Here is a 26,869-nt window from a genome sequence, read left to right on the forward strand (position 1 = left end):
AAAGGCAGTGGCACCAGAGATCAAATTGCCAACATCTGCTGGATCATGGAGAAAGCAAGAGAGTTCCAGAAAAACATCTATTTCTGCTTCATTGACTATGCCAAAGCCTTTGACTGTGTCGATCACAATAAACTGTGGAACATTCTGAAAGAGTTGGGAATCCCAGACCACCTGACCTGCCTCTTGAGAAACCTGTATGCAGGTCAGGAAGCAACAGTTAGAACTGGACATGGAACGACAGACTGGTTCCAAATAGGAAAAGGTGTACGTCAAGGTTGTATATTGTCACCTTGCTTATTTAACTTATATGCAGAGTACATCATGAGGAACGCTGGGCTGGAAGAAGCACAGGCTGGAATCAAGATTGCTGGGAGAAATATCAATAACCTCAGATATGCAGATGACACCACCCTTATGGCAGAAAGTGAAGAGGACCCAAAAGCCTCTTGATGAAAGTGAAAGAGGAGAGTGAAAAGGTTGGCTTGAAGCTCAACATTCAGAAAACAAAGATCATGGCATCTGGTCCCATCACTTCATGGGAAATAGATGGGGAAACAGTGGAAACAGTGTCAGACTTTGTTTTTTTGGGCTCCAAAATCACTGCAGATGCTGATTGCAGCCATGAAATTAGAAGACGCTTGCTCCTTGGAAGGAAAGTTATGACCAACCTTGATAGTATATTAAAAAGCAGAGACATTACTTTGCCAACAAAGGTCCGTCTAGTCAAGGCAATGGTTATTCCCGTGGTCATGTATGGATGTGAGAGTTGGACTGTGAAGAAAGCTGATTTCCGAAAAATCGATGCTTTTGAACTGTGGTGTTGGAGAAGACTCTTGAGAGTCCCTTATACTGCAAGGAGATCCAACCAGTCCATTCTAAAGGAGATCAAACCTGGATGTTCATTGGAGGGACTGATGCTAAAGCTGAAACTGCAATACTCTGGCCACCTCATGCGACGAGTTGACTCACTGGAAAAGACTCTGATGCTGGGAAAGGTTGGGGGCGGGAGGAGAAGGGGACAACGGAGAATGAGATGGCTGGATGGCATCACCGACTCTGTGGACATGAGTTTGAGTGTACTCCGGGAGTTGGTGAGGGACAGGGAGGCCTGGCGTGCTGTGATTCATGGGGTCGCAGAGAGTCGGACACGACTGAGCGACTGAACTGAACTGAACTGATACTGATCTGAGATGCTGCATCCCAGGCTGCAGTCCTCATTTTGCCCCAAATAAAACTTACAACTCTCAAGTTGTACATCTTTTTTCAGTTGACACTTATGGCTACCACAAAGGGACCCAGAGTTGACTTCCTTCCTTTGACTGGACTCCAAGAGGAACCAGAGCTTTGGTACCAGCAGCAGCCCCGTGCACCCATCCGCCTCCTCGGGGAGTGCAGACATATTTGGGTTTAATATAGGAGAAGGCAATGGCACCCGACTCCAGTACTCTTGCCTGGAGAATCCCATGGACGGAGGAGCCTGGTGGACTGCAGTCCATGGGGTCGTAAAGAGTCAGAGATGATGGAGCGACTTCACTTTCACTTTTCACTTTCATGCATTGGAGAAGGAAATGGCAACCCACTCCAGCGTTCTTGCCTGGAGAATCCTAGGGACAGGGGAGCCTGGTGGGCTGCCATCTATGCAGTCGCACAGAGTCGGACACGACTGAAGTGACTTAACAGCAGCATACTGATAAGTACGAGGTGGGCAGAATTCACCAGATGACCTGAGGAGCAGGAAAAACTAATCTATAGAGAATAAAAAGAGCAAAGTAACTATGCATAGGTAGAGAGAGAAGACAAATACATCCCCATGGCATTCCAGACCCCAGCTTATGTCTCTCCCTGATGGCTGCCCAAAGCCTTCTTTATCCCACCCTCATGTTCCATGTGACATTTTATGTCCTCGTCATTATCTTCCCTTTTCTACTTAAATTAGCTCCAATTGGAATCACTCATTTATTCAGTCCTCAGCCATTTGTTACCACCTGAGCTAAGCCAGGTGCTGTCCTTGGTGCTGGAGAAATGGTGGTGAACAGAACAGACCCATTCTTGATCTCGTGGAGCAATCGGTTCTGCTACTCACCACCCGGAACACCTGGGATAGACCTTACACCTACCACAATATAGAGAAACGCACTCACAGAAAGAAAAGTTATAGAGAAATACACACAGTTCATCCAACATCTACTACACGCTAGGCACCCTGTTAGACGCTCTATATGCACCTTCTCTGACAACAGCCCTAGGAGGCAGGAATTATTATCATCCCCGTGGCTTAAAGACACAGAGGATTCACACCTAAGCGGTCTGAATTTTCGCAGCTGCTAGGAGAAAAGACAGAAAGGAACAGAACATAAGCAGACACTGGAGAAAGACACATACTCACAAACTCATTTACATTCACATGTACACTCAAACACACACACACCCAGAATTCAGGCCACCCATATCAGCACAGACCTAGGCACATCTTGTTCTTTGTTAGGTGCTGGCCTCTCTGCTTCATCTCTATCCTATAAGGAGATGAAAATCAACTCCTCCCTCTTCAGAAATACTCTTGAAGAGGAAGCAAGCTTGGTAATACTTTAATTGGACAAAAGGCTTCCAAACGTGGCCTCCTGAGCACAGCAGGGATCCATTTCCACCTGCCTTTTAGAAAATGTGCCCTCCCTGGATTGCACATGAATGCTCTTAGGCAAATGCCAGAGAATTGCTCTAAACACTTTCTCCCAGCAGGTCAGCACTTACCCACTAGAAGCCTCCTCAGGAGCCCCACTCAGGTTCCCTTTCAGCTGCATCCCTGGCTGCTCCCTGCCAGGCCCAGGAGAGCAGGGAGCAGCTCTGATCCAGGTGGACAGAGATGTGACTAGTCCCTGCCAACAGCCCATCCCCCCCCCCACCTCAGCTCAGGGTGGGCAAGCAAAGCACTTAAAGGCTGGCTGAGGCTTCAAGCCTGCTGAGTCCGGGAAGAATACAAGAACTAAGAGGCAGGGGACATTCCAGCAAGAGAGGATGGGGAAACAGGGTAAGAGACACCCTTTGTTAGCTTCCACATCTGGAAAGTTGGGGTTCTCACATCTGAGTTACCTCAAAATAGATTCCATTTATTGAGCACAGGCACTGTGCCAACCACATCTGCATGCTATTTTAAAGAACTCTAGTAGCTAGAGATGACTGTCTCCAATATACAAGTGACAAAACTGAGGTTCCAGAAGATAAAGCTGGTTCACATAACTAATCCTGGTTCACGTAACTAGCAAATGGGAGAACCATCACTTTCCAAAGTCCATGCTGTCAGCCACTAGCTTTACTTGTGTTGGAGAGGATGAACCGACAGTGAGCAGGAAAGGACAGAGCCACTAGTATGCCTTCATAATTTGCCAGTCGTCAGCCTGATCTAGCGGCAACTTTGATTCCTCACCTCCCCACCTCCACCCCCAAGCCTGAATTATCTTCTAGCCCAGCTGCAGACTTCTTAGGACAATTTTCCTGATCCTAAGACAGGAGGCTTAACCCCAGAAGGCCTCAGCTGCCACCCTGCCCAGCAAGCTCACAGAGCTCTGAGACAAATGTACTGACAAATACAAATCTCATCATCATAGCTAGAAATTTTTAAAAACAGAAATCTGAGCTGTATTGAGGGAATTGGGAACTGGTATCAGAGTTTAGATTTTAAAAGCTTCTCTAAAGAACAATAGGAAATGTCTGCCTTAAAGCCCCATAGAGTAAAGCTATACGATAACTTTGGGGAAACCTCTTTGAAACTCTTTCTGTCTCCCATCCCCTGTCCTGGCAAGAATTTACTCACACATTTCATTTAGTATTTTTGCTTTGCCCTCACACAAGCTTTAGGGTGATCTCGCTTACGCGCTCTTGTTCTCTCTCTCCTTCTCTCTGTCTTTCCTGAATTCTCAAGGTTCTCAGCAAGAAAAAAAAAACAAAAACAGTAACAAAGAAACACCCAAATATCCAGTCCTCTATAGGAAAAGAAATACTCATAGACACATGTCTCAGAAATAGAATGATATGCTTTTATCTTACATTAGATCAGGTATGTTTCCAGTTACAGAAGAGAACAACCAATATCTTAGAGCTAATCATAACTTTGATATTGGCTGAAGTCTCTCTGTCCTTGTCATCCAGAGAAGATGAAAATGAAAGGTCTGTTAGGGGCAGGCATTTTTTCCCTTTCTTTTTTTTCCCCCCATTGCTGTAGCCCCATTGCCTAGAATAGTGCATAACACACCGTGGCATTCAATAAAAATTTTTAACTCTTCCAGGATTCATCCAGACCTATGAATCAAAAACTCTGGGAATGAGGCCTAGCAATGTGTTATTATATTAAGCCTTCTAGGTCTTGATCCTGAGTGATCCTGAAGTTTCATTGAAGTTTAAAAACCTCTGAACTGGGACTTCCCTGGTGGTTCAGTGGCTAAGACTCCATGCTTCCAACGCAGGGGGCTAGGGTTTGACCTTTGGTCAGGGAACTAGATCTTGAAAGCTGCAACTAAGAGTTCGCATGTTGCAACTAAAAAGGATCCTTCATGCTGCAATGAAAAATGAAGATCCTATGTGCCACAACTAAGACTTGGTCAAATAAATAAATAATAAAATAAATATTTAAAAAATAAAGCTAAGGAAAATTTATGCGTCGAACCTGGACTGGTCACTTATGATAATATACATGCTACAATTCCATAAATTTTCCTCTGTTCATTTCTTTGCATTTGTGCTTTTTTAATAAAATTCTTTTTTAGATATAAAAAAAATTAAAAAAATTAAATAAAATAAAAAAAATTAAAAAATAAAGCTAAAAAACCACTGAACTATTATATTGGTCTGCGCTGTTCAATATGGCAGCTACTAGATACATGTGTGTGCTTAGTCGCTTGGTTGTGTCCAACTGTTTGCAACCCCATGGACTGTAGTCCGCCAGGCTCCTCTGTCCATGGGGATTCTCCAAGCAACAATACTGGAGTAGGTTGCCATGCCCTCCTCCAGCGGATCTTCCCAACCCAGGGATCAAACCCAGGTCTCCCACATTGCAGACAGATTCTTTACCAGCTGAGCCACCAGGGAAGCCCAAGAATACTGGAGTGGGTAGCCTATCTCTTCTCTAAGGGAACTTACCAATCCAGGAATCAAATGGGGATCTCCTGCATTGCAGGCAGATTTTTTACCAGCTGAGCTACCAGGGAAGCCCTACTAGAAACATATGGCTATATTATTACTGATATAATTAACATATAACATTAGGTGAGTTTCAGGTGTGCAACATAATGATTTGAGATATGTATACACCATAAGAAAGTTTAGTTGCCATCCATTACCATACACAGTAACAAAAAATTCTTTTCTTGTGATGAGAACTTTTAAGATCTACTCTCTTAGCAACTTTCAAATATACAATACAGTGTTAACTACAGTTACTATTAAAATATTTTTAATAAATAGGCAAAACTGCCTCAAGATACACACACACACACCCTCTGGGGTAGGCAGACTTACAGGATGGCTCCCAGTGATTCCCACTTCCTAGTATTTCTGCCCTTGTATAGCTATCCCTCTCTTTGAAGGTGGGCTATGTGTGGTGACTTGCTTCTAATCAAAAGAACATGGCAAAGATGATGGGATGCTATTTCTGGGATTAGATGTCACTTCCATGATAAGGTTACAAAAGATGGTCATTTCTGTCTTACCAGCAAAACTCTCTCTCTCAGGTTAGCCTGAAAGAAGCAAGCTGCCACGTTGAAGCTCACATGGCAAGGAAATGAGGAAAAACCTCAGTTAACAGCCAGTGAGGAAACACCATCCTCAGTCCAGCAGTAGCCAGGAAACTGAATTTTGCCAATAATCACGTAAGAGCTTAGAAGCCTTTCTTCCCTCCGTTAAGCCTCCAGGTGACACCCTAACAATGACCACCACCTTGGCTGTAACCTTGTAAGAGACCCTGAAGCTGTACACCCAGATAAGCTATGCCTGGATTCCTAAGCCACAGAAATGCAAGACAATAGATGTTAACTGCTCTAAGTTTTAGATACACAGAAACAGGTAACTAATATTCCCTCACAGTATAGAAGTCCAAAACATTCCCCAGCACTTCTGTGAATTTATATTTTCATGTTCCCCCTGGATTTGAACTCTAGGTTTAGTTTGATTTAAGAACTATCTCATGTTCCACCTGCTGCTGCTGCTAAGTCGCTTAAGTCGTGTCCGACTCTGTGCGACCCCACAGACGGCAGCCCACTAGGCTCCCCCGTCCTTGGGATTCTCCAGGCAAGAACACTGGAGTGGGTTGCCATTTCCTTCTCCAATGCATGAAAGGAAAAGTGAAAGTGAAGTCGCTCAGTCATGTCTCTTAGCGACCCCATGGACTGCAGCCTACCAGGCTTCTCCGTCCATGGGATTTTCCAGGCAAGAGTACTGGAGTGGGTTGCCATTGCCTTCTCCTCATGTTCTACCTACACTACCCTTAATCCATACTCCTTCAATCTAGCCATGACTCTCAGACTCATTTATTTCCAGAGAGCAGGTAAAACAGGCTAACCAAAAAGCTTAAAAGAACAAAATAAGGAAGGAAAAATCCCTAGTTGGCTTGGAAAAGCTTTAAAATATTTCTACAGATCTAGAAGACCATACATAAACACAGATCTGTGGGCATGCTGCCGAGAACATCCTAACTTTTCATCTCTGACTAACACTGAGGCTCTACTCAAGCAGAAAGTGAAGTCTGTATACTCAGGAAAGCTATGCCTGGCAGTTGTGAACTGCCTAATTCAGCAATGAACATGTGCTCCAACACAAACACAGAGCCCCTCAGCAAAGCCTGGGAGATGTAGCAGTCCCAGAAGTTTAAGGAAACCACTACCCATCAGGAAATAAAAATTGTTCTCTAGAAAATATCTATATTTAATACAAAAGAAGGCAGTAGGAGAAGAACAGAGAAACAAAAATATATAAGCTATATAGGAAACAGCAAAGTCACAGGCATAAATTCCACCTTCTTGGTGATTACATGTTAATGAATTAAACACTCCAATTAAAAGGCAGAGCTTGGCAAAATGGACTTTTTTTAATGATCCAACTATACACTCACTGTCTATAAGATTCAAAAACACAAACAGGTTGAAAGTAAAAGTATTGGAAAAGAAATACCAAACAACAAGAGAGAGCTAAAATGGCTATAATAATATCAGACAAAATAGACCTTAAGACAAAAATTGTTACTAGAGACAAAATTTCTAAATTAATGAAGAATATATAACAATTATAAAAATGTATATACCTAATGACAGAATATTTTTTTCCATGATCCAGTGGATGTTGGCAATTTGATCTCTGGTTCCTCTGCCTTTTCTAAAACCAGCTTAAACATCTGGAAGTTCACAGTTCACGTATTGCTAAAGCCTGGCTTGGAGAATTTTGAGCATGACTTTACTAGTGTGTGAGATGAGTGCAATTGTGTGGCAGTTTGAGCATTCTTTGGCATTGCCTTTCTTTGGGATTGGAATGAAAACTGACCTTTTCCAGTCCTGTGGTTCCTGATGGACAGGGAGGCCTGGTGTGCTGTGATTCATGGGGTCACAAAGAGTAGGACACGACTGAGCGACTGAACTGAAATGAAATGAATGACAGAATCCCAAAATACACAAAGGAAAAAATAACAGAATTGAAAAGAGAAACAGACAATTCAAAAGAGACTCAGCAGACACATCAACCAAAAGCAATTCATGTACCTGAACTGGGTCCTGATTCAAATAAATTGTAAATACACACACGCACACACACATACTGCAAGAAAATCAGGGAAATGTGAACACAATGAATATTCGATGATATTAAAGAATTACTGTTCAAGGAGATCAAACCAGTCAATCCTAAAGGAAATCAACCCTGAATATTCATTGGGAGGACGGATGCTGAAGCTCGAATACTTTTTATGATGTATGCAGCCTGGAAGGAGGAGGTGAAATATGAGGACTAGATCAAATAAGATTACTCATGAATGAATAACTGAATAATTAACATTGCTGGGTAGAGGGTCCATGGTAGCTCATTTTGTTACATTCAAAATGTTCCATAATACAAAGCTTAAAAATGCAGAACAAAGCTACCTGACTGCTCATTCTGAGAAGCACTAGAACCAAAAAGATTACTATTTGTTGTTGCTGCTGTTGTTGTTTAGTCACTAAGTTGTGTCTGACTCTTTTGCAAACCCCACGGACTAAAGCCCGCCAGGCTCCTCTGTCCATGGGATTTCCCAGGCAAGAATACTGGAGTGGGTTACCATTTCCTTCTCTAGGGGATCTTTCTGACCCAGGGATTGAACCCATATCACCTGCTTTGGCAGGCGGATTCTTTACCACTGAGCCACCAGGGAAGCCCTTACTATTTGTACATCTACTCAAAAAACATTTGTTAAGCATTTACTATGGGTAGGTCATTGGGATAAACATGTTCTCAAGCAGGTACAGATAAAAGTTAATTATAAACAAAGACAGGAAATGTGTTTTAAGAGAGACCCAAATGCAGGGCTTCAGGGGGTTTGTAAGGGAGAGATTATTACTGATGGAGGACAAGGGCAAGCTTGAAATCACAGAATATTCAAGTAGGAATAATCTTAATCATAACCATCTTATTTGCATCTGAAAAATCTGAATTCCAGAGAGAGGAAGTCGATTTGCCCAGTTACCAGAGCAGCATTCTAATAAAGCTGGGATTTGTTTGTTCTGTAGCTAACATTCATTGACAGCTTATGATGTCCTGGCACCTCGCTTAGAATTTCACAGATATTATTTCAATTAATCCTCACAATGTATTGCATTATTATCCCAGTTTTACAGAGAAGAAAACAGAGGTACAGAAAGGTTAAGTGACTCACCCAAGTGGACACAGCCAGGAAGTGGCAGAAACAGGTCTCAAACCAAGGCAGGTTGCCTCCAGCTCCTTCTCTCCTCTCCCAATACTGGGATTTAACCCAGAGGTCCTTCCATCACTCAGTGCTGGGTTCTGCTGTAAAAGGATAGGGAAAGAACTACAGATGTTTCAGGCAGAGGAAATGGAGGAGACATAACTAACACTAATACTTTGTCCTACAGGGCTTTCTAGGACTGACAAATGAACACCTCAAGAGAAGACCCTATCACATGAATAATTTTATGTCACTAAACAATGGTTGCATTGTATAAATGCACAAAATTTGCTCCTGTGACCATGTTCCCTACAGTGCTCTCTGACCACTTACTCTGGTTTTCTGCACTTGTCAAACAAAGCCCATTTATCTCAGCCCTGCTGAGGGTCATCAAGCCTCCTCTGGCAGTCCTTCCCCACCCCAGATGGACTGCAGCATGGAAGGCTCCAGAGGCCAAGCTCTGACACACACCACCCAGCTCTATCCTCCTCCCAGATGGGCTAGGTGACAGTATGGAAATCTGGGCTCTCATCCTTAATAACACTAGCACAGCTCACCAAGTGACCTTGAGTAAGTCATTCAACCTGGACCTGTTTCCCTATACCTTTCACATTAAAAGGGTCAAACCACACGAGCTTTAAAAATGTACAGTTTCCATAAAATATCGAATCACTATGCTGTATACCTGAAAGGAAATGTAACATTATAAGTCAACTATATTTGAACTTTTTTTTAAAGGCACATTCTTTTCTGACAAGGCATAATTCCATGAAATCAGAGAGTGAGAAAAAGACATTTAAAAAAAATTTATTGGGGTTTCCCTCGTGGCTCAGTGGTAAAGAATCCTCCTGCCAATGCGGGAGACATGGGTTCAATTCCTGATCTGGGAAGATCCCACCTGGCATGAAGCAGCTAAGCCCATGTGCCACAACTACTAAGCCAGTACTCTAGAGCCTGATAGCTGCAAAGTGCTGAACCTAATGACCCTATAGCCTGTGCTCCCCAACAAGAGAAGCCATTGCAATGAGAAGCCCATGCACCGCAACTAGAGAGTAGCCTCCACTTGCCACAGCTAGAGAAAAGCACACACACCAACAAAGACCCAGCATAGTAAAAAAATAAATAACAGAAACAAAAAAATTTACAAACCAAATATAAAATTGTAAATCATATATATAGCATATATGATAAAATAAATATAAATATGCTTATTCACTATACGGTGTTAAGGGTACAGCATTATTTTATGCCACTATTTGACTCAAAATATTAGACAAATTGGGCTCTGTAGCCCAGCTTTGCCAAGCACCAAGTATGTCCATGCTAATGCTCAATCACCCATGTATCTGACTCTTTGAGGCCCTATGGACTGTAGCTTGCCAGGCTCCTCTGCCCACGGGATTCTCCAGGCAAGAATACTGGAGTGGGTTGTCATTTCCTTCTCCAAGGGATATTCCCCACCCAGGGATTGTACCCGAGTGTTCTGCATTGACAGGCATATTCTTTACCACTGAGCCACTTGGGAAGCCCACTGGGTATGTTATTTTCTTGACTATAATAATAACAATAATAATAGCTAATAGTTATTGAATACTGCCTAGATGTTACAAACTCAACAGTCTAAGGTTCTCTCTGGAGAAAATCATTTAAGTCTCAGTTACCACATCTATAAGAATGAATAGAAGCATACCATAATACAGTAGCAGTAACAATACAGATATCGGCAAAAGTTTTTTAAAATTATATTATTGAACAAAGTTTTAGCTTGCTAAGAACAATTACTTCATCATCCTCCAGGCTAATGCAATGTTAGCCACCTACTGTGAGAAAAAATATATATATTCAACTATTTGTCTTTACTTTTCTTGAAAACTACTATTTTTAAATGTCATCTTATATTTTTAGGGTTGTAAATTCCTATAGCAGTAATAGTAATAAATGTATTATCTCCTTACCTTTCCCATTATCATTCCAAAAATAACAAATTCAGGCAGCTCATCATAAAATGCCACAAAAACAAATGAAAAAGAAAAACATTTGTGAGAGAGGTATACTCTGTTGAAAAGATAGAGCCAAAAACTGAAGAACTTAAAACCATGTGTATCACAATTAGACATTCAGTTGCTCTTACTAGGCTATCAAGTATTGAGACTATTTCCACTATCACATGACTAAGCTCTCTCAACTGGATTTTATTATTTTTAATGATTCAAACTACAGAATCAAAAGAGTGCTCAGAGATCAATCAGTTCAACTCCCTTCTAGTTCCATTCCTATGTTCAGGAAAGAAAAATGAGAGCCCCCGAAACAATCAAGCAGTCAGTCAACTATTAGCTGCTCCACACTTACTGTCATTTGCTAGCCTCTCTCTAGGTTCTTGGGATGCCTCTTGAACAAAAGAACACTAAAAAGAATTCCTGCCCTCATGACACACACTGTGGCAGAGACGAGTGACTCGTTCAGACAACACTTCAGACTAGGAGCAAAACTAGGTTACCCTACACCTAGACCTGGGCTAGAACCTTTACACCCAGTAACCAGACACCTTATTTCACAGCAAAATTTGAATAACATCTGTGGTTAGGATTATTCTTCCTGAACTTTGTTCAAAATGCCTTCAAAACTTTCCTTCAATTCCATCTGTTTGGCAGAGACATAAATTTCTGATTGCCAGGTCTATTCGGGTTGACTACAGCATGCTTCAACAAATCTAGTGAAACGAGACAATACAGTGTCACAGACTATATTATATCTTATAGAATGAATAATGCTGAAAAGTTCACAAAGTTTTCTGGAATCTTTTGGAAGATAGGCATACATGCTAGGCATTTCCATATTACCCTATGCCTTCATTATAGTATTTCTCATGTTATATTATAAGTGCTTATTTTGTCTCCCACTCTAAACTGTAAGCTCCATGATGGGGCAGGGGCTTCTATGTGCCCCATTAGATTGATATCTAGCCCTAAGTCTGAATGTATGATTGGCACTCAATCCATTTTCCCTCTCAAGCTTCTCAATGATCCTTTGAAGTGAATAGATATTACTACTACATTTTACTGGCCTCAGAACTAATACTCAGAAAGTCCAGGTCATATTTCAAACATCACGCAGATGGTCATAAAAAAACATGACCTCCTAACAATTATTCCAGTGATTTTACGTTTCTTATAGACTAGAACCTCCTGTTTTTCATTTTCTGAGCTCTTTACAGAGTTGGTCACCATATCTGGCCCCTAAGGAGGCAGTAATAAACCTATTAAAAATTACTATTGAAGAAACAGACTTTAAGTCAAAAACTGTCATATGAGAGACTTAGAAGGACATTATGTAATGATAAGAGGATCAATACACTGGGAAGATATAATATTTACATGTACCCAACATCAGAGCACTTAAATACATGAATCAAAACTGAAGGGTGAAATAGACAGCAATATAATAATAGTAAGGAACTTCAATACTTCACTTTAAATAATGGATAGAATATCCATATGAAAGATCAATAAGGAAACAGAGGACTTGGATACATCATAGATGAAGTGGATCTAGAAGACATACAGAACATTCTATCCAACAGTAGCTGAATACATATTCTTCTCAAGTGTACACAGAACTTCCTCCAGGATAGGCCACATATTATGTCATAAAATAAGTCTTCACAAATTTAAGATTAAAGTCATACTAAGTATCTTTTCTGATCACAATAGAATAAAACTAGAAGAACCATAAATTCCTAGAAACTTACAACCTACCAAGACTACTATGAAAAAAAAATAGAAAGTCTGAAAAGGTCTGTAGCGACTATGGAGACTGACACAGTAAAAGGATCATACATCATGACCAAGTGGGATTTATCACTAGGATACAAGAATGGTTCAACACACAAAAATCAACTAATTGATACACCACATTAAATAAAGGATAAAATTACATGATCATCTCAATAGATACAGAAAAAGCATTTGACAAAATTCAATACTCATTCATGATAAAAAAAACTGTCAACAAATTAGCAAAGGAAAGGAAGCACCTTAACAAAATAAAGGCCATATATGAAAAACCCACAGCTAACATCATTCTAAAAGTGGAAAACTAAAATCTTTTCCTTGAAGATCAGAAACAAGGCAAGGATGCCCACTTTCTCAATAAACCAGTAATAGAAAGACAAATACTGCATAATTCCACAGGTATGATGTATCTAAAATAGTCAAATTCATAAAACCAGAGTGGAATGATGGTTGCCAGAGAAGAGTGGAAAATGGGAAGTTACTAATCAACAGGCATACAGTTTTAGTCAAGCAAGATGTGCAAATTCTAGATATCTGCTGTATTAACAACTGTACCTATAGTCAACAGGACTGTACTGTATACTTAAACATTTGTTAAGGGGTTAGAGTTCATGTAAAGTGCTCTTACTACAATAAAATTTTAAATTTTCAAAGAAGTGTTGTTATTATTATTACTACGAAGAAATAAAAATAATTTTTTAAAAAGAAAGGAGCTTCAGAATCAGAAGGTTCAAATCCCAACCCTGCCAGTAACTAGCTGAGGGATCTTGAGTGGGTTTCTTCATATACTTACTCATCTTACAAAAAGAACATCATAGTTCCTATCTCCAGGGAGGCTGGAATAAAAGAGATAGTGCATGTAGATGTCAACACAATACTGGCATTTCCCACGTAGGACCTTAAGGCCAATGCCCTCTCCCCAGATTCACAGAAATGGCAAAGGCTTCAAGAAGGAACCATGTGGGGAAGGAGAGGGGAAGGGGGTTTAGGATGGAGGACACATGTACACCTATGGCTGATTCATGTCAATGTAAGGCAAAAACCACTACAATATTGCAAAGTAATTAGCCTCCAATTAAAAAAAATAATTTTTTTTAAAAAAAGAAGGAACCATGGCTCCTTCAAACCTGCTTATGTTGTACAGATGTACCAAACCAGGGAGTTCTAGACTCAGATGCTCACAGATTGGTACCCACCTAGACAGAAGGCACTCATAATTCCATTCAAAGTCCCTGAAAGGCTTCTTCCCAGCTTCTGCTCAACTCAAAGTCAGCTTGTCAACTCCTACAGGTTCCTGCAGCTTCATTCAGTTTGGACAGTATTTCCTGGTGGCCTGTGTATAAAAAATTCTAAATGCTTCGAATCCTCAGTTGGCATATGAACAAAGGAAGTACTTTTTGTTCAAACTAAAACCTTTGATAAAACAAGCAAGGGGCTGAGGTAGGAGAGCAGCCTGGCAGTCAGCACAGGCCAAGTAAACAGCCTAACAGTATTAATAGAACTACGAGAGCAATGGGAGACATCATAACTCTCCCATATGCCCCCAAACAAAGCCCCAGTCTAAGAGCACCACAGACAGGCATGGTGGCCGGCTGGAAAATGCTGCCTACAGACCAATCCCCAATCTTTGTTCTGTTTCCCAAATCATTTAGCACACAGACATTTGCTACATTGGACCTTGTGATATGAAAGTCACTGCTGACAAGTTTTGACAATTTATGCTGCTACTGCTAAGTCACTTCAGTCGTGTCTGACTCTGTGCAACCCCAGAGATGGCAGCCCACCAGGCTCCCCCGTCCCTGGGATTCTCCAGGCAAGAACACTGGAGTGGGTTGCCATTTCCTTCTCCAATGTGTGAAAGTGAAAAGTAAAAGTGAAGTCAGACACTCAGTCGTGTCCAACCCTTAGAAACCCCACGGACTGCAGCCTACCAGGCTGCTCCATCCATGGGATTTTCTAGGCAAGAGTACTGGAGTGGCTTGCCATTGAGTGCTATTTATTGTAGTTTATAACCTCTACAAGGGAAAAGCTTGGAGCTGCTCTTCAAAATGCAACATTTTTTTAAACCTTCATTCACTCAAGAAACATTTACTGGGCACTCCTCTGTGTTAGACACTGAACTAGATAGATCCTGGGGATCTGACAGCAGCAAACAGAAATGGTTCTGGCCGTCAGGGAAACTATGTTCCAATGGCACCAACAGACAAAAGCAACTAGACAAAAATAAGTAAATAAATACTAATTGCAGTAAGTTATACAAAGGAAGCAAATAAGGAGCTGACATGGGGAATAACATTAAAGTTTGAGGAAAGAGGTAACATTTTAGCTGACACTCAAACAATGAGGAAAGAAAGTCATGAAAAGAGATGTGGAATTGCATAATCCCATTTATAAAGAATGTCCGGAAAGGCAAACATATAGGCACAGAAAGTAGATTCAGTTCAGTTCAGTTCAGTTCTGCATAATCCCATTTATAAAGAATGTCCGGAAAGGCAAACATATAGGCACAGAAAGTAGATTCAGTTCAGTTCAGTTCAGTTCAGTCGCTCAGTCGTGTCCGACTCTCCGCGACCCCATGAATCACAGCACGCCAGGCCTCCCTGTCCATCACCAAATCCCGGAGCTCACTCAAACTCATGTTCACAGAGTCGGTGATGCCATCCAGCCATCTCATTCTCGGTCGTCCCCTTCTCCTCACGCCCCCAACCTTTCCCAGCATCAGAGTCTTTTCCAGTGAGTCAACTCATCGCATGAGGTGGCCAAAGTATTGCATCTTCAGCTTTAGCATCAGTCCTTCCAATGAACACCCAGGACTGATCTCCCTTAGAATGGACTGGTTGCCTAAAGGAGATCAGTCCTGGGTGTTCATTGGAAGGGCTGATGTTGAAGCTGAAACTCCAATACTTTGGCCACCTGATGCGAAGACCTGACTCATTTGAAAAGTCCCTGATGCTGGGAAAGATTGAGGGCAGGAGGAGAAGGGGACGACAGAGGATGAGATGGTTGGATGGCAATACCGACACAACGGACATGGGTTTGAGTGAACTCCGGGAGTTGGTGATGGACAGGGAGGCCTGGCATGCTGTGCTTCATGGGGTCGCAAAGAGTCGGACATGACTGAGCGACTGAACTGAACTGAATGGGGAGGGTGTGAATGGGGAGTGAGTATAAATAGGCATGAGGGTTCTTTTTGAGGTGATGGAAACGTTCTAAAATTCTACCCCTGCCCTGGATATTTACCCATGAGAAATGAAAGTATAAGTATACAAAAAGACTCATTATAAGTATTCAAAAGTATATTCATGGAATCCTTATTCATAATAGTGCAAAATGGAAATAATTCAAATACTGATCAAAAGGAAAGAGATAAACAAATTGTTATATACTTATACAATTGAAAAATACTCAGCTATATAAAAGAACTAACTCTCATATAAACAAAGATCCATGGATGAATCTCAAAAACATTGTGCAGAGCAAAAAATGCCACATACATGCCCAAAAGTAAAGACTTTATTATTCCATTTATATGAAATTCTAAAAAAAGAAAATATTTATGGTGATAGAAGTCAGAAAGTGGTTTCCAGGGGAGGGAGCAGGAGGAAGAGTAACTGGGGAGGGGCACAAGGAATGACCTTCAGAAGTAATGGAAATGTTTTATATCCTGTTTTGCATGGTGGTTGCTCAAGTCACGAATTTGCAGAAATTCATCAAACTGGATATTTAACCTGTACATCTTTCAATGTAAAATATACCTGAGATTAAAATAAACTGGCTTTAAAAATTAATCCTCTAACCACAAAAAACCTACTGTACAGCACATGGAAGTCTGCTCAATGTTATGTGCCAGGCTGTATGGAAAGGGGGTTTGGGGGAGAATGGATACATGTATATTTATGGCTGAGTCCCTTCACTGTTCACCTGAAACTACCACAATATTGTTAACTGGCTTTACCCCAGTACAAGATGTTTTGGTGTTTAAAAATTTTTAATTCTTTTTTTTTAAAAAAAGTAGTTTGGATTATGTCAAAAATAAAATCAATTAATCCTCTTCATAGACTGATACATGTACATACACACAAAATTCTTCCTGTAATTTCTGTATGTTCTCAGACCCAAGCAGTTCACACAATCTGGATTAAGAACTCCTGGACAAATGCCTTTCCAATATCTCACATTCTCTGAAGAAAAAACAATTCTGAAATCACAAGGTAATCACAAAGTCAATAGGGAAAAATGAGTCCCCATGATTTACATTTTACCTATAACATAAATCAAGAAACATACACAATCTTCCTTGGAAGTTACCAGCTAATATCTTTATCCTGGCCCTGTGGAGGAAAGGCAGAAGACAGGGAACTCATTGGACTGGAGATGGCTGCTAGCCAGAGGAGATGTGCATGAAACAGAAGTCCTGGTTTGAAGCCTTAGTTTTACCACTAGCACACTGAAGAACCCTAAAGGAATTCTGGAATCAATCAGGCCAAATGACTCATTTCAAGGATGAACACCCTGAGTTCCAGAGAAAGGGGTTAACTGGCTCAAGTTCAAATAGCAAGTAAGTAACAAGGCCTGATAAGAATTCTGTCTTGTGGTCCAGAGACTTTTGCTACTTGCAAGGCCTGGTCCAATTTTAGCACACTGAGTGGCCCATCACTTCCCTAGACCTGGGAATGAACCTTCCCAGCACCGCGGGACACAATGGCCATGAAATGGTGTCACATGGTCAGATATGTGGCTATGCAGGGACCCTGCTGACTGGAAGTTGGTCCTTGCCAGCTGCCTCTACAAAGATTACATCATGACCATTGCAAGCTGCTGACCTTGAACACCCCCTGAAAGAAGTTCAGGGTGAAAATCAGGAATGAGGCACTCTGTGCTCTGAAAAAAAAAAAAAAAAACTGGCAGAACAGGCCTTCAGATAGTTAGATCTTTTCAGAAAGAGGTTTTATGAGTTCCAATTCTTGCATCTTCTCATACCTAGAAAAACACTGACGTCATTAATGGTGAAATCTGCTTTGGCTATTAAAAAAAATTATTTTTTTTTTTTACAATTTAAAGTAAAAATAGAGTAGCTATGGTTCAGACATCCTGGGAAATAACTATTTCCCAGATATCCTGAAAAACGACATTATGGGTGTGATTTCAGATTAGACGCTGTGACCTAATGTAGAACTTAATGCTCCTGTAATGCATTTTTGCTTCTGTACTTTGCTTGCTGCTCGTAAAAACAAAGTTACTCCATTTTAGGATAAGGTTGTTTTTAAGTAAAGATTCCTAAAATTGCTTTTGAAAAAATAAAATAAAATAAAAAAGAATCCTGTCTTATCAAACCCAACTGTAATGGACCCTGTTGTTTTGTTTGGCCAGTGTCTATTTTCTAGGAATTTCTTCTTTGTCCTATTATACACAGGCCTGCCGTAGAGCTACCATATTCCTTCAAAGTAACGCACACTACCAGGCCTACAGTATATGGGTCTAGAGAGACAGGTGGGCAAGAAGAGAGGAGAGGAAGGAGGAGAGGATGGGAGGAGGAGGAGAGGAGAAGAGAAGAGAGAAAGACCCCATCTGTCTTTTTTTCATTGTTCTTTTTTTTTTGGCTGCACTGGGTCTTCATTGCTTTGTGCAAGCTTCCTATGGTTGTGGCAAGCAGGGACTACTCTTTGTGGGGTGTGCGGGCTTCTCACTGTTGTGGCTTCTCTTGTGGGGGTCTGCAGCTCTAGCGTGCAGGCTCAGTAGTTGTGGCACATGGGCTTAGCTGCCCCATCACAGCATGTGGAATCTTCCTGGAAAAGGGATCGAATCTGTATCCCTGCATTGACAGGGGGATTCTTATCCACTGGGCCACCTGGGAAGCCTCAGTTCAGTTCAGTTCAGTTGCTCAGTCGTGTCCGACTCTTAGCGACCCCATGAACCACAGCATGCCAGGCCTCCCTGTCCATCACCAACTCCCGGAGTTCACTCAAATTCATGTCCATCGAGTCGGTGATGCCATCCAGCCACCTCATTCTCTGTCGTCCCCGTCTTCGCCTACCCCCAATCACTCCCAGCATCAGAGTCTTTTCCAGTGAGTCAACTCGTAGCATGAGGTGGCCAAAGTATTGGAGTTTCAGCTTTAGCATCAGTCCTTCCAATGAACACCCAGGATTGATCTCCTCTAGAATGGACTGGTTGGGTCTCCTTGCAATCCAAGGGACTCTCAAGAGTCTTCTCCAACACCACAGTTCAAAAGCATCAATTCTTCGGCGATCAGCTTTCTTCACAGTCCAACTCTCACATCCATACATGACCACGGGAAAAACCATAGCCTTGAGTAGACGGACCTTGGTTGGCAAAGTAATGTCTCTGCTTTTTAATATGCTATCTAGGGTGGTCACAACTTTCCTTCCAAGGAGTAAGCGTCTTCTAATTTCATGGCTGCAATCAGCATCTGCAGTGATTTTGGAGCCCAAAAAAACAAAGTCTGACACTGTTTCCACTGTTTCCCCATCTATTTCCCATGAAGTGATGGGACCAGATGCCATGATCTTTGTTTTCTGAATGTTGAGCTTCAAGCCAACCTTTTCACTCTCCTCTTTCACTTTCATCAATAGGCCTTTGAGTTCCTCTTCACTTTCTGCCATAAGGGTGGTGTCATCTGCATATCTGAGGTTATTGATATTTCTCCCAGCAATCTTGTGCTCCAGCTTGTGCTTCTTCCAGCTCAGCGTTCCTCATGATAGAAGCTGGTCTTTTGAAGTTAGATTTTATTGTTGCTTATTTTTTATTGAGGTATAGCCGGTGTACAATATTAGATAACTTTTAGGTATACAACATAGTGATTCACAGTTTTTAAAGTTACATTCCATTCACAGTTATTTTAAAATATTGGTTATATTCATTGTGTTGTCCATCTGCTTTTAGATGCTCATACCAGAAGCCTGTGGCAATGACCATTATCTGTCCCAGAGTCTGGAAAATTCATTAAGTCAGACGTGCCCAACGATTAGGCCTGCTATTCAACCTAGAGATTATTTCTGTAGAGCTTTTAAGAGTTCAGAGAATATTCAAGAAGGTATTTAGTAGAAGAAATTAGAAGAAAACATAGGCAGGATGCTCTTTAACATCAGTTTTAGTGATTTTTTTTTAATATGTCTCCTCACATAAGGGAAACAAAAGCAAAAATAAATGGTTCTATATCAAACTAAAAAGCTTTCACAAAACCAGGGAAACCAAGAAAATGAAAAGGCTACCTACTGAATGGGAGAAGATACTTGCAAATAATATATCTATAAGAAGTTAATATTCAAAATATACAAAGAACTCATACAACTCACATCAGAAAAAAACACCTCATTCTAAAAATGGACAGAGCATCTGAATAAACATGTTGGCAAGGATGTGGAGAAAAGGGAACCCTTGTGCATTGTTCATGGGAATGTAAATTGGTGCAGCCACTATGGAAAGCAGTATGGGAGTTCCTCAAAAAAATTAAACATAGGACTACCACATGACCCAGAAATTTCACTCCTGGGTATTTATCTGAAGAAAATGAAAACACTAATTAGAAAAGTTATAGGCACCTCTATGTTCTTTGCAGCATTCTTAACAATAACTATGATAGGGAAGCAACCCAGTGTCCATCAATAGATGAATGGGTAAATAAGATGTAAGATACACACACACACAATTGAATACTACTTAGAAGGAGGAACAGAGAAAAAAAACTTTTTCTACTTTCACCAAACCTATCCAATTAAATTCAACCTACCAAATGACAGGTTTCTCAAAAAAGAAAGCAGGGCTCATTTACTTGAGTTGCAAACAAATAAGGAAAAATTTGCATCAACTTTCAGTCAGTTCAGTTCAGTCGCTCAGTCGTGTCCGACTCTTTGCGACCCCATGAATCACAGCACGCTAGGCCTCCCTGTCTATCACCAACTCCCGGAGTTCACTCAAACTCATGTCCATCAAGCTGGTGATGCCATCCAGCCATCTCATTCTCTGTCGTCCCCATCTCCTCCCGCCCCCAATCCCTCCCAGCATCAGTCTTTTCCAGTGAGTCAACTCGTCGCATGAGGTGGCCAAAGTATTGGAGTTTCAGTTTTAGCATCAATCCTTCCAATGAACACCCAGGATTGATCTCCTCCAGAATGGACTGGTTGGATCTCCTTGCAGTCCAAGGGACTCTCAAGAGTCTCCAGCATCAACTTTATGTCTTTCTAAATCTTTTACTCTTGGTCTCAGGCAGGACGTTTTTAAGATCCTAAGCATCAGCCTCAAGTTAATTAATCATTAACCACCCTTCATGACTCCAGTTTGCCTTGCTCCCAGGTTCCTGCCAAAGATGTTTTTTCTAAGGAAACCAAAGTGGTTAAGGTGGCCACCGTGTGCCCCCTGGTCAAATGGAGTTTACGTGTAGCATCCCAGCCATTACCTTGGCTTTGTCTTCTAATAGAACCCACTTGTTCCCATCATCACTGGTCTCTCTTTGAAAAACCTGACTCTACAGAAGTAAGGGCACAGTTTTCATTGGTTATTTACTTATATCTAACAATGTGATTCGCTCAACTATCATCCAATCAGAACAAGTACAGGAGTGTTCCCTGTGTACTGAGGAAAAGGTGGTCAAAATGTCTTAAGCCAAAAAAATAAAAAATAAGATGCAGAATAGTATGTGCTTTATGTTCAATATGTTTTTGTTCAGTCACTCAGTCATGTCCAACTCTTTGTGACCCCATGGGCTGCAGCACACTGGGCTTCCCTGTCCTTCACCATCTCCCGAAGCTTGCTCAAAGTCATGTCCATTAAGTTGGTGATGCCATCCATCTCATCCTCTGTCCTCTTCTCCTCCTGCCTTTGATCTTTCCCAGCATCAGGGTCTTTTCTAATGAGTTGGCTCTTGGCATCAAGTGGACAAAGTATTGGAGTTTCAGCTTCAGCATCAGTCCTTCCAATGAATATTCAGGGTTGATTTCCTTTAGGATTGACTGGTTGAATCTCCTTGCAGTCCAAGGGACTCTCAGGGTCTTCTCCAACACCACAGTTCAAAAGCATCAATTCTTCGGTGCTCAGCCTTCTTGACAGTCCAACTCTCACATCCATACATGACTACTGGAAAAACCAGAACTTTGTCAGCAAAGTGTTTAGCACTAACCTTTTAGTTGTGGATCATGGGGAAGACAGGGAGGTGGTCTTTTAGGAGCATCAGGGTGGCAAGAGTCTTGGGGAGGGTTCAGGTCAGTCTTAAAGCAGCATCTATTACCAATTGTATAGATGTAATTCAACATTTTAACAACCACTATGGTCACACCAGTGCACAGTACTGCCCAGAGACAGGCAAAAAGGGTCCCTATTCTGGCCCCCACATTTTAGAAGACCTCACATGTCAGAAAAGAATAAATTCCTTGAAGAACATATGGTCACCATTGTCCATCAGTGTTCAAAACTTTAGCAAGCACAGCCCATTCCCTAAACACCTGCTTTTCAGACCAACACCATTCAGGCCCCAGGGAAGCATTCTGCTCACCTCCTGCCCCTTGAACAGATGGCTGAGTCTGAATGCCACAAAGGTTTGTGGGTTGTGGCTCTGCTGACATTGAAGACAGAATGCAGAGTGCAGAAGGGTTTGTGTGGTGAGAGTGCTTAGGTTAGAGAAAAGACTAATTAATTAATTTGTCAAATTCTTCCACAAAGATAGCATAAATGTGACAGATTCTTGAATAATGAAGTACAACCTCCCAGCAGTGCTGAGTGTCCTTTTTTTTTTTTTTGCTTCTCTTTGTTTTATAATATGTTATTCACAAATTAGCATGGTATCCATAATTGCATGTGGTAAGTAAGGAATATATGTTGTATTAAACAATTCATCTGTATGTACTGTCAAAATGTCTTAAGTAAAAAAATAAGATGCAGAATAGTAGGTACATTATATTCCTATTTCTGTGGGGTTTTTTTTAAGTTCATATACACAGAGATATACATTTGAACAATCACAGTAAATTTCTGGGCTTTCTGTCTAGACTATTTTTTTTTCTGGGAGTCCACTGAGAGGGCAATTTACTCTATTTCATGCTCTTCTGAAGTGTTTGGACATTTTTTTATAGTTCATAGATCACTTTTTCAATTTCAAAAAGTAGTATTTCATAAAAAAGAAATTCCTTATAGACTGAGTAAATTTTATTTTCTTTTTATCTACTTTCTGATTTTTCTATGACTCTGTATTATTTAGTAACTTCTAAATAATTCACTTGTAGGCCACCTCATGTGACGAGTTGACTCAATGGAAAAGACTCTGATGCTGGGAAGGATTGGGGACGGGAGGAGAAGGGGACAACAGAGAATGAGATGGCTAGATGGCATCACCGACTCGATGGACACGAGTTTGAGTGAACTCCGGGAGTTGGTGATGGACAGGGAGGCCTGGCGTGCTGTGATTCATGGGGTCGCAAAGAGTCGGACACGACTGAGCGACTGAACTGAACTGAACTGAACTGAGGGCCTCCCCAGGCACTCCACTGGTTAAGACTCCACACTTCCACTGAAGGGGGCATAGGTTCGATTAGCTATAAAAGTTATAGTCACTAAAAACTTTCCCTCATTAATTAGCCCAATGTGCTTCCATAAGATTTTCTGTCTCTGTAGCTAAGAATGTGGGTTTCCGGTTATGCTGAGAACTAGAAACCACTGGGCAGGGTGTACATATGAGAGAGACAGACACAGAGACAGAGGCTGACAAAAACAAAGAAGGAGAGGGATAGAAAGAGGCAGAGACAGGGAAAACCACAGCAGTTGTCACAATCTCCCCAAAGTGAGCAACAGCAAAGATAACTTCTTGAGAAAAGTGTTTCTTCCTGGAGATGTCCAGAGAAATTTCCCGCATCACTCCTCTGGAAATCACAACTCCTACTCCACTTGGGGAGCGTGGCTGAGGGGAGCTGGGGCAGAGAGAACACAGTCCCAACAGCAGATGGGAGGTTCTTACCAGTCCTTCAGACTGCAGAGGCCACTCACACCCGCCGGCTTGCTAGCTTCCCCAATACCTAGGCTTCCGGGTCATCCCAGTATACACTGCCACCCACCCTCCTCCCACCCCCGGCTTTGCACACAGGCTGTCCAAAACTCTGACACCAGAGCTCACAGATGTGTCCACAGTCCTGAGTTTCAGACCTCCAGCTCCAAACCCCTCAGCCTCCTCTTCTAAAAATGCCTATTAGTTCCATTTCATCTCCTTTCATTCTAAAATCCACTAATTCATTGGGGGAAACAACTCTTTTGATCTCTGATTGCCTAATCATTCATAATTGATAACCTGACTTGGGGGGGAAAAAGTCAGTATTAGCTGTTCCATGTGATATGCCTCAGAATTTCAATTATGGAACCCCACTAGTGGAACAGAACTTTATTCCAATGAGGCAAATCAATCAGGGATGAAGGAGACAGAGAAGAGCAAGAGAGAGACAGAAAAAAACAGATAGAGACCAAGAGTCCAACCACAGGCACAGAGGGAGTAGTTAGAAACACAGACAGAAGGTGACTGTTTCAAACTTCCAGCAGCCAAAGCATCACCCAGGAAGGTTTTTAGCTCAACCCTTGTTGTCCAGACTTGGTAAAACTGACCCGGGACTTCTTAATTCCTTCATCACAGATAACAATGAGAAGTGGGGCTCCCTTTTCCTGACAGTTCCATGACTCCCTCAGCCCTCTCGGCAACGACCTTCCAGCATTCACAGCCATTATCTTAAAGACCTTGGCATCGTCCCCCTTCAGAGTGAGCAGTAATAAGAAGTCCATGCACACCCAAGGATGCTTAAGTAAAGAAAGTTTAAGTATAAACTTGGGGGTAGGAATTGTGGGGGGGGGGGTTCACAGGGAGAGGGCAAGAAACCTGGGAACAAGTTCAAAGGAAATACTTTACTACCAAAAGCTTGAAGTAATCAGCTCTTCGTTAAAGAACATTCTGTTACTATGTCATTTCTATCTGTCTTGGGTCCAGTTTCACAACTCAAGTGTATAGGATTCAATCACATCAATTCTGGTGGTAGGGGAATGCTTAAAATACGTGAGCAGAAGGCACTTTTCTAGAATATTCTCTTGCAATGCAGAAAACACACACACACATCAAGTGACTTGACCCTAGGTTAGTTTCAGAGGCATTCAAAAGCTCCAACAAGGTGACAGCCCATACCAAGTCTTACGTACAGAGGCTCACTAGGAAAGAAAGCTAGAATTCAACTCCCACAAAAGACAGCTTGCAGAACATGGCATCTACTTAATTGCTATCAATTGACTTTGAAAAACCTCACATGGCATTTTGGAGCCCTAAGTGGGTGACTGCAGCTCTCAGAAAATCTGATCAACAAGGTAGTTGCGGCTTCCAAAGTCCAAATTCCTTAACCATGGGTAACGCGTTTTCAAATAATAAAACTTGAAAATTGTACAGCACTTCATATTTCTTAAGTGCCTTCATCCATGTGGTCTCCCGGTGCTCGCAGTCAGGCAGGGCAGGGAGGAGAAGGGAGCCACTTGAGGCAAGGATGTGCCAAAGGTCACACACAGTGGCAGTGATGGCCCAACTGTACACGTGGTTGAGTCAGGGACAAAATCCCAACTCCACAGGTCTTCCTGTGATGCCCAGAAGGCCTTGCACATTGACTAACACTCACATTTTAAATTTAATTACTCTGTTGGCTCACGTGGGCATTCACACTCTCTCCCTCCCCCATCAGGACGTCTGCTCCTCCCTCTGCCTGAAATGCACTTTCCCAGGGAAGAGCCACTTGTTATTCATATCTTGGCTCAAATGTCATCTCCCCAGAGAGACTATAATTCCTAGGAAATAAGCCTTCACTATGACATCCCTATGTAGAAATGAGCACGTTCTGAAATTATTTTCTGCACTGGTGATCTTGTTAATCACCTGTTCCCCCAGCAGAACCATGAGGACCTAGCTTGTGTACCACTGCATCCCACATGCCTAGAACAGTGCCTGGTACACAGTAGGTGCCCCCAGATGTTTCTGAATGACTAACCTATTTCATTAATACTCATAATCAACCTTGTAGAAACACGAAAGCATTATCATTCCTGTTTTACAGATGAGGAAACTGAGGCCCAGATGACAGACCTGTTCAAGATTGCAGCTAGAAAAGTGACAAAGTTGAGAAAAGAGCCTGGGTCTTAGACATCAAGTCCAATGCTATCTGCTCTATATAGCTTCTTTATACCAAAAGTTTAGGATGAGAAATTCTTGCTAATCTAGAATTACTTTATATCCCATTCATTCAACAAATGTTCTGAGCATTTATTAAATTCAAGAAGTATATTAAACTCTATGTGATATAAAAAGGATACAAGCAAGGTACACTTGCTGCCTCCAAGGAACTTATCAACTTTTAGGGGAGTTAAAAATAAACACATGAATATCAATAAAATAAAATAGAAAACTTTAAGAGCTATTATGGATTGAAGTGTGTTCACCCCAAAATCCAAATGGTGAAGTCTGAACCCCCAGTCACCTCAGAATGTAACCATACTTGGAGACAGGGCCTTTTAAAGAGGTAAAGGTTAGTGAGATCATATCGGTGGCCCTTAAACCACATATCCATATTTGGAGATGGGCTTCAAAGAAATAACTAAGTTAAATGAGGCAATTAGGGTAGCTCTCTAATTCAATAGGACAGTTGTCCTTATAAGAAAAGAAAGAGACAGTAGAGATGTATGAGCATAGAGAAAAGGCCATATGAGGACACAGTGAGAAGGAAACCATCTGCAAGCCCAGGAGGGAGGCCTTAGGAGAAACCAAACCTGCAACTCCTTAATCTTTTTTTTTATTTTTGAGGATAATTGCTTCACAATGTTGTGTTGGTTTCTGCCATACAACAACATGAGTCAGCCATAGGTATACACATGTCCTCTCCCTCTTAAACCTCCTTCCCACCCCCACTATTCCACCCCTTGAGGTTGTCACAGAGCACCAGGCCAAGCTCGTGGTGTTCAATAGCAACTTCCCATTAGCTACGTATATATTTCAACGCTACTCTCTGTTTGTCCCACCCTTTCCTTCCCCGGCTGACACACTAATCTTGAATCTTTAAACTCCAGAACTACGAGAAAAGTAATCTCCGTGTTTAAGCTACCCAGTCTGTCTCTCTCTCCTCTCTCCTTATACGGATACTAGTCACACTGG

The 26,869-nt window shown here is 41.6% G+C and overlaps 1 protein-coding gene across 1 annotated transcript in view; it reads right to left on the reverse strand.

The window, feature by feature from the left end:
- Nucleotides 1-26,869, reverse strand: part of LOC148777047 (uncharacterized) — a 125,612-nt gene that overhangs the window by 74,292 nt on the left and 24,451 nt on the right. The window contains exon 4 of the mRNA XM_088838542.1: nucleotides 8,882-9,012. Within this exon, the coding sequence (XP_088694668.1) occupies nucleotides 8,882-9,012 (131 nt within the window). The remainder of the gene's footprint in view (nucleotides 1-8,881; nucleotides 9,013-26,869) is intronic.

This window comes from Moschus berezovskii, chromosome 8, assembly GCF_049115385.1.
Source record: "Moschus berezovskii isolate FMDL1 chromosome 8, NW_MosBer_1.0, whole genome shotgun sequence".
Taxonomy (NCBI): Eukaryota; Metazoa; Chordata; class Mammalia; order Artiodactyla; family Moschidae; genus Moschus; species Moschus berezovskii.